We start from the raw sequence: 7,518 nt of genomic DNA on the forward strand, positions 1-7,518 counted from the left end.
CCTAGCGTATAAAACCCACCTACACCCTTTGCCTCTACATTTTGCTCGCACTCTTTGACTATCATTGAATACGTACTTAAAATCCCTATCGTTTTGAATAAAGACTTCTCTCAGAACATTCCTCATATGAGTCATGGTTGGAAATTCCATTCCGATTTTGAACTTGAAATTCTCAATCCTTGACTGTGGATTGAACTCATTCCGGCTCCTCCCCCTCTGAGTCTTGACGTCGTCGTCGCTGCACAAACTATCCAAATCGCTCTCCTCCCATGACCCATCCGAGTCTTGTTGGCCATCATCGTCGACGTTACATCATCGTCGACGTTACAGGCTTCGTTCACGGCGGCCCACCACTATTGAGGATGCGTCGTGTTCTGAAGGTCGATCTCGTGTTCTCCGTTGTCATCGTACTCTTCTTCACCCAGTTCGAAATCGTCTTCACCATCACTTCCACGCTCTTCAGCCATTACGTTCGATTATAGATTTCGATTTTGAGAATTGGGAATAAAGACTTCTCGATATAACAATAGAGATATAACTCGCTTTTTATTATGTTAGTTAATAAAATATTTCATTATATTTATTTTTAAAAATGAATCAAATAAACATCACCTGAATAAATATGTTTAAAGGGTTTTTTATTTTAAAAATGAATCCAGACCGTCCATTTAAAATTGGTAGTAACGGAGACACCAAAAGTAAACATTTGGTATTTTCGCTGACGAAAAAAAAAGAATAGGTAGTAAACTGTATAAAGACGAAAACAATTGGTATTTTTGCTGTCATTTTCTCATATATATATATATATATATATATATATATATATATATATCCAAAATCGCGAAACAATTAGTTTTTTCTAAAAAATATTAAAAATAAATAAATGATAATTAAAATAGTGAAATAAAAAAACTGAAACCGTATTTATTTTGCAACGAGTCAAAAATGATGAATGATACGTTGCACATCATAGTGTTTGACTAACCGAGTCCTATAATTTTTTTAACACATTTTTCATTTTTACGTAATATTGTAAACACACAGACGTTTGATATACTTTAAAGTTTAAAGTAACATTAAAAGGTTTACAATATTTCAAATAATAAAAAAAATGACAATAATAATTACAAATTATTTCAGAATTATCAAATCACTTAAAGGAATTGTTTCGTTTTTAGTTAAAATTATAAAAAAAATTTAAAAAAATTAAGTAACTGACCAATTAATACATTTGGTATTACTAAATAACCAATATTTCGTAAATAAGTAAATAGTCACAAACATGACGTGTCATTCTTAATTTTTTATTTTCATTGAAATAAAATAATAGGGTATTTATATCAATTTTTACGCGTGTAAATACATAGACCTGATTATTTATTTAAAATTTATGAAACGTGGACTATATAACAATGTATCACCATAAATATGGTTATATATCTAATATCTAATGTACCCAAAATTTTAAAGCAAAGTATGGTCATCAATATTAATCTGCATGGGTATTTGTTAATATTTATCTTATGATTCAATTTCCCCAAGTTTTGTGTTCCATAACGTAAAAGAGAAGCCATATCATGATATAAACGCTCACATGTTCCACAAAATGACGATTGTAATCATATTGAATTGAGACTTGAATTAACATACCCTCCTCCACTGTTTCTTTGTATAGACATGTTGTGAAAGAATACACATTGTTTACTTGACGTTGAACACACTGGTTTTGTTTTTCTTTCTGACCAGTCAACAATAATCCGCTTAGAATGTTTTGTTGCGCCTTCTTCAGACGAATTCTTCTCCTGTTTTTCCTTTGATTTCCTCAACGTGGACAAGCTTTTGGTCTTGATTCTTCGAAGTATGGTTTATTCCATTTGATGACTCATGATCCAATTTAGAAGAAAAATCTGTTTGAATCGATTGAGAGGGAGGATTGTCCTTGTTTTTTCCCCACAACACCATGTATAGTCCAACTATAATAATAACTGCTCCAAGTATCCTGTAAATAATATATATAATAAAGGTTAAATTTCCTCAATTTATGCTTAGATTGCTAGTTTATTCCAAAACTATGAGAATTTGATAGTTGATTGTCTATTATCCATTTACACTTTTATGACTTGACTTAGAAGCTGAAACTAAATAATATTTTTTTTAATATTATTTATTTGTAAATTAAATAGTTTTTAGAAAAATTTGTACCAACTAATCAATTCCTTAATTTTTTTTTAAGATTCTAACTAAAATTTTATTTTATTAAGAAAATAGTCCATCAAACAAAAATTAATTAAATTAATTGTTCAGTTAAATTCTAACCAAAATTTAATTAATTTCGGTCTAGTGAGCTATTGTATTTTTAATAAAATGAAATTTTGACTATTTTTAAAAAACAAGGTGAGCTATTAAGTTGCTGATCTAATTGTCACTCTTTTTTATTTGAAAATCAAATATCTATTTGTTATAGATATACACACGCACATATGTTCTAAGACCAACTCCAACCGATAACACCATTTTCTACTCTATTTTACAGTATATGTCACATCAAACACTACATCATCTCCAACCGAACTCTATTTTTTACACCAAATTGAAATATTTTTATATTCAACTTTCTCTTATTTATTTCTATACCCTTATATTTATTTAATATCTTTCAATTATACCACTTATTCATTATTTAATAATGAAGTATTACTTCATAAAATTATTCAAAATACAAATTAACACAACGTAAACTTAATATTTAAATAAAAAAAATACAATAAAAAAACAAATGTTAATTTATTTCTCTTTTAAAATTAATGTCGTTTTTGTTTTTCCCAAACTCCAAATGTTAATGTTGTATTTGAAAATAAATTTAATGAATAATTTAAGGATAAATATGATATAATTTTATAAATTAATACAAATATATAAATTATAAACTTTATATGAACTAAAAAAAATATTTTGGTGTAGGGAATAGTGTCACACCATATTTGGCGTGACACCAAACCCATTTAATATCCCACGCCATAATAGCGTGAGATATAAAGTACGGTTGGAGCTATGTATTACGCTATCCCCACCCTTTGCAGTTCGGGTGGAGATGGTCTAATACAGTTTACAATAACTGTTTTGCACTATAATTTTATAGTACGATTATTTTCACCGTGACTCCTAAATTTTACAAAAAAATCAAAGATTGGCTCCTATTTTGTTTTTATTTAGTAGTTCTTGAATTTTGAAAATTCCATACCCGTGAATTTTTTTTTTGTTTGCCAAATATTGTGTGTCAAATTATTTGTGGAACATCAATATGGGGCCCTCACGACCTTAGTTGTAACTTTCAAGCATATAATTGTCATTTCACGAGAAAATCATCTCCAAATTGAATTTTCAGATGAAATCTCAAGTATTCTCAGCCCACTAATTTTATAATTGTAACCTAAATATTGTTAACTTGGTGAATTGTTTTTCAAGATGAAGTACTATTTTATTAGAAAATAGTAAGTGCTTTGGAAAGAATCTGTCAACAGTATTTAACATATAAATTATTTATGACAAAAATCGCTATAAAATTGAGATTTGCATCTTAAATTAGTTTACGTACTCATCGTTATAAATCGCTATAAATTAGTTGAATAAGAGTTGGGTCTTATAGTAAAATAGTCAACTCATTTATAACTAATGTTATAAGGAATAGTGAACATATTAAATCTTCGTAAAGAACAATCATCAGTTAAAAAATATTAATAATTTATAATATACCCTTAAAAAATAGCAGGTTTATATTGTGTAACTTGATGGGTATAGCTTATAAATTGGTGTTTGCTTAGAGCAACTCGTTTATATTATATAAGCTAGACGTGTCTAATAAACTATTATTATTAGTTTATAAACTAAAAAGTATCTGCACATGATCACCCCAATTTATATAATGTAAACCATTATTTATATATTATAGACTACAACTTATAAGTTATTAACAACTATTTATATCATCTACTTCGGCCAGAGAGTAAGATGTCAAGATATATAATCCACTTGGCAAGACTTTTGTTGTATGATATATATATATATATATATATAGAGAGAGAGAGAGAGAGAGAGAGAGAGAGAGAGAGAGAGAGAGAGTAGTATTGCAAACCAAAAATGATCAATTACGAAAATAATAATTAATTGACTATTAATTTAGGATAAATGTGGTGTAACATAGTCATTTAAATTAATTAATTAAAAAAAGGTCAAAATTTTAAATTTTCATAAGAAAAAAATAGTCAACATTAGATTGTCAACCAAAACTTTGACAGTGTGATTAATATTTTTGCCGATTTATATAAACAACTTATCACTTTCAAATAATTTAATTATAGATTCAAGAAAATTATTAAAAATATAGTAAGAAAATTATTAAAAATATAGTATTTGCATATTTTGACCATTTCACGAAAAATCTTAGCTATCTTTTAAATTCATTTATTTAAATTGATTATTTAGCTAAAACAGTCTTAATTTAAAAGTTACCCGTTTTTGCTAAATGATTAATGTGAAAATGATAATTTCTTATAGTTTTCCATGAGGGTTTGCGTACATGTTTTCTAGAGCATCGCGGTTTTTATAGTTGATAAATAAATTAGTTTATGAACTAATATTAACAATGATAATTTCTTTGATAAAAAAATAATGATAAACTTTATTTTTATTCTTCGGTAGTGTTATTCAATTAATAAGAATTTAAATACTTTTACAAACTAAATTCGATATTAAAATATATTATTTTATTCTCATGGATACTTGTTTTCAAAGAACACGATTTTTCCGCTTCGAAAGTTATCAAGTTAGATAACTTTTGCATGAATTCGGCAAAAAAAAAAATGCTTAAAAATTTAAAAAGCAATGAGAATACTATATAAATTTAAGGCTTAAAAACGTTACGCAAAACTACTTTTACCTTCCCAAATACATAATCTCTGCCAAAATGAAGGAGCTCAAAATTGCAACAACCACGAGACCAACGGGATTAAAGGCAGTCACGAAAACCGGCCCTTTCTCCTTCATCACTATTCCCTGAATGTAGTAAGCAAACCCTGATCGAAATATTCCCTGCCAATTAATTATTAGATTATTAGGAAAAAAAAACATTAACAAAATCTCGTAAACTAAAAAAAAAAAAATTAAACCAAAAAAATTAAATAAAATTAAAAGCGTACGCTATAAAGCGCGGCTAATAGCATAGAGCCCGATTTGAGGGACCAAGCTGAAGGGTTGTTGCGTTCGAGGACTAAGGCCACGGCACTTCCTTGCAACGCTCCCATCGCACACATCCAAGCCGTTAAAGAAAGCTCGGCCGGATACGATTTCAATGTGATCGCCTTGTATTATTATTATTATTATTATTATTACACCAATTATGTCATAGTACCAAAAAAAATATATGACAAGGAAATAGTCATTTTTTTTTTGTGTGTACTCACTTGAAGTATGATGAAACTTGACCAGCACACACACCCGGCGGTGATCATGAGCGCGCCTTTGACCGAGACTTTGTTGTTCTGGTCGTTGACTATCGCTCCGCTGTGATGGGCGGTTTGATGAGTCCACGGAAAGTCTATCACCGGCCCGTTGTACATGGTCATGAACATCGCTCCTCCCACGGTCAGGGCGGTTCCAAATATCTTTGCTTGGCTGTGAAGTTTCTTAAGATTTACTTTCTCTAGCCTGCATGAAAAAATAAAAAAATTGAAACCAAGTTTTTATAATATTTTTTTTATGTGTACACTCCAAAAGATTTACCTGCATAGCCAGGCCATTATGAAAGCGAAAGCGGGAAGAACATTGCACATCGCAGTTGCGAAAGTCGCTGTCGTGTACTTCATCCCGGTATAGTACAAGTTTTGGTCCATTACAGGCCTGTTTTGGAATGAAGAAATTAATACATAGATAAATAATTTACGGTATTATTTTGTTTTAAGTTTTGAAGTTTTGATCGGTGTAGAGGTATATTACTCCAATAAAGCAAGCAACATAATCTTGGCAAATATAGAGGTGGTCATCTTAGGCCTTGTTTTCCTGCCATTGAAAATTGTTGACATAATGTTAGTAATATATTAATTATTTTTTAAATCAAGCCTAAAAGTTAAAATGAGAGATTATGTAATATTTTTGAAAAAAAAAAGAAACCTCTCTAAAATAAAGGCAAACGGGGCGGTGAGGGCTGCGGCGATGACATGGCGGTAAACGACCAATACATGTTGGCTCATTCCTTGGTTTAAAGCAACCTTTGAAATGATTGACATTCCTGCGTAGCCAAATTGTTGCAGAATGAGAAAGAGAAATGGCTTTGCTTGTTTAAGCATTTCAGTCCTCGACTCTTTAGACATTTTTTTTTTCTTCTTCTTCTTCTTTACTTGTAAAACTGTACGTATTAGTACTCTTAGATAGGTTGTCCTGCTCTTTTTCTAATTAGTAAGGGGTGGTGAAGAAAATGAAGTTCTCGTGCACTTACTTATATAGTCCCTGAATTAAGCAGCTACATTGTTTTTACTAGTGTTTAAATTCATTTTTAATTGAAGGCAAACTCCAAGAAGATTACATTTCTCTTTTAGTAATTAAGTGTACTAGGAACTCCACTATCTTAAGCAGAAATACCTTCCCCCTCCAAAAACGTAATCCGTGTTATTAGCTTTTGAGCAATAATGTTATTATGTGCATAACCATCGTTCTATTAAAATATGAAGCACTACATATTTCCACTGTTGCTGACTTGGAAGGAAACACAAATGGCAACGAAAGAATGCGTGTGGGCATAGGTACTACCAAGACTTTGCTTTGTGGGGTTTGGTTAATCAATACCTTTGTTTATATTATCAAATTAATAGAATTGGTAATGACAATGGAGATTAAATTTGAGGTTAAAAAATGATGCCATAATGGATCTCTTAATCAATGGAATATTCCTACGTGTTAAGGCTTTGTTATCATCAGCCAACAAGACTCTTACGTCTATTGCATTTTAAGGGACTCCTACAAAGAAAGCACTACCAAAAAAGGTGGCCAAAATGGAAATGGAACATTTATAATATTCATATTTTCTCCAAACTTTATACAGGCCAACCAAAAAAAATAATACAAACTAAATTTATTGAAGGACAACCAATAAATGGTAAGTTAGTTATATACAAAACTTGTTACTTGGCTTAAAATCACTTGGACATTTTCATGCCAATAGGAGCCTCCACGTAGGCGATCGAGGGAGTGAAACAAGACATATATAGTTTTGTTGATTCTAGGTGGACTCTAATGTGACACTTCGTCGAATAAATCTTAAGTGACCAAGAAGTGTTAGATACTCTTTCAGGTCAATTTAGTAACAAAAGTAAGTTATTAAAAAACATTTGGTGATTCGTTATGCATTGACAAAATAATAAAACTTCAAAACTTGAAAATTTCAATTATATGATTTTTTTTAAAATTAGCATAAAAGTTCCAATTATTATTGCTTTTTTCTGGAAAAAATAAAATACTTTCATAGTT

At 29.9% G+C, this 7,518-nt stretch overlaps 1 protein-coding gene across 1 annotated transcript; it reads right to left on the reverse strand.

Annotated features, from left to right (window-relative positions):
• Nucleotides 1–1,636: 1,636 nt before the first annotated feature.
• On the reverse strand, nt 1,637–6,456 carry LOC149379257 (WAT1-related protein At2g39510-like). Its single transcript, XM_089602944.1, has 7 exons — nt 6,166–6,456; nt 5,992–6,054; nt 5,779–5,895; nt 5,460–5,703; nt 5,196–5,357; nt 4,937–5,088; nt 1,637–1,999 (listed from the first exon to the last, which is right to left on the reverse strand). Exons 1-7 carry the CDS (start codon nt 6,363–6,365, stop codon nt 1,786–1,788), a joined length of 1,152 nt encoding a protein of 383 aa, XP_089459070.1. The 5' UTR covers nt 6,366–6,456; the 3' UTR covers nt 1,637–1,785.
• Between the last annotated feature and the right edge of the window lie 1,062 nt (nt 6,457–7,518).

This window comes from Urtica dioica, chromosome 12 (assembly GCF_054948205.1).
Source record: "Urtica dioica subsp. dioica isolate 48M chromosome 12, U.dioica_male_clone48M_v1_H2, whole genome shotgun sequence".
Classification (NCBI taxonomy): Eukaryota; Viridiplantae; Streptophyta; class Magnoliopsida; order Rosales; family Urticaceae; genus Urtica; species Urtica dioica.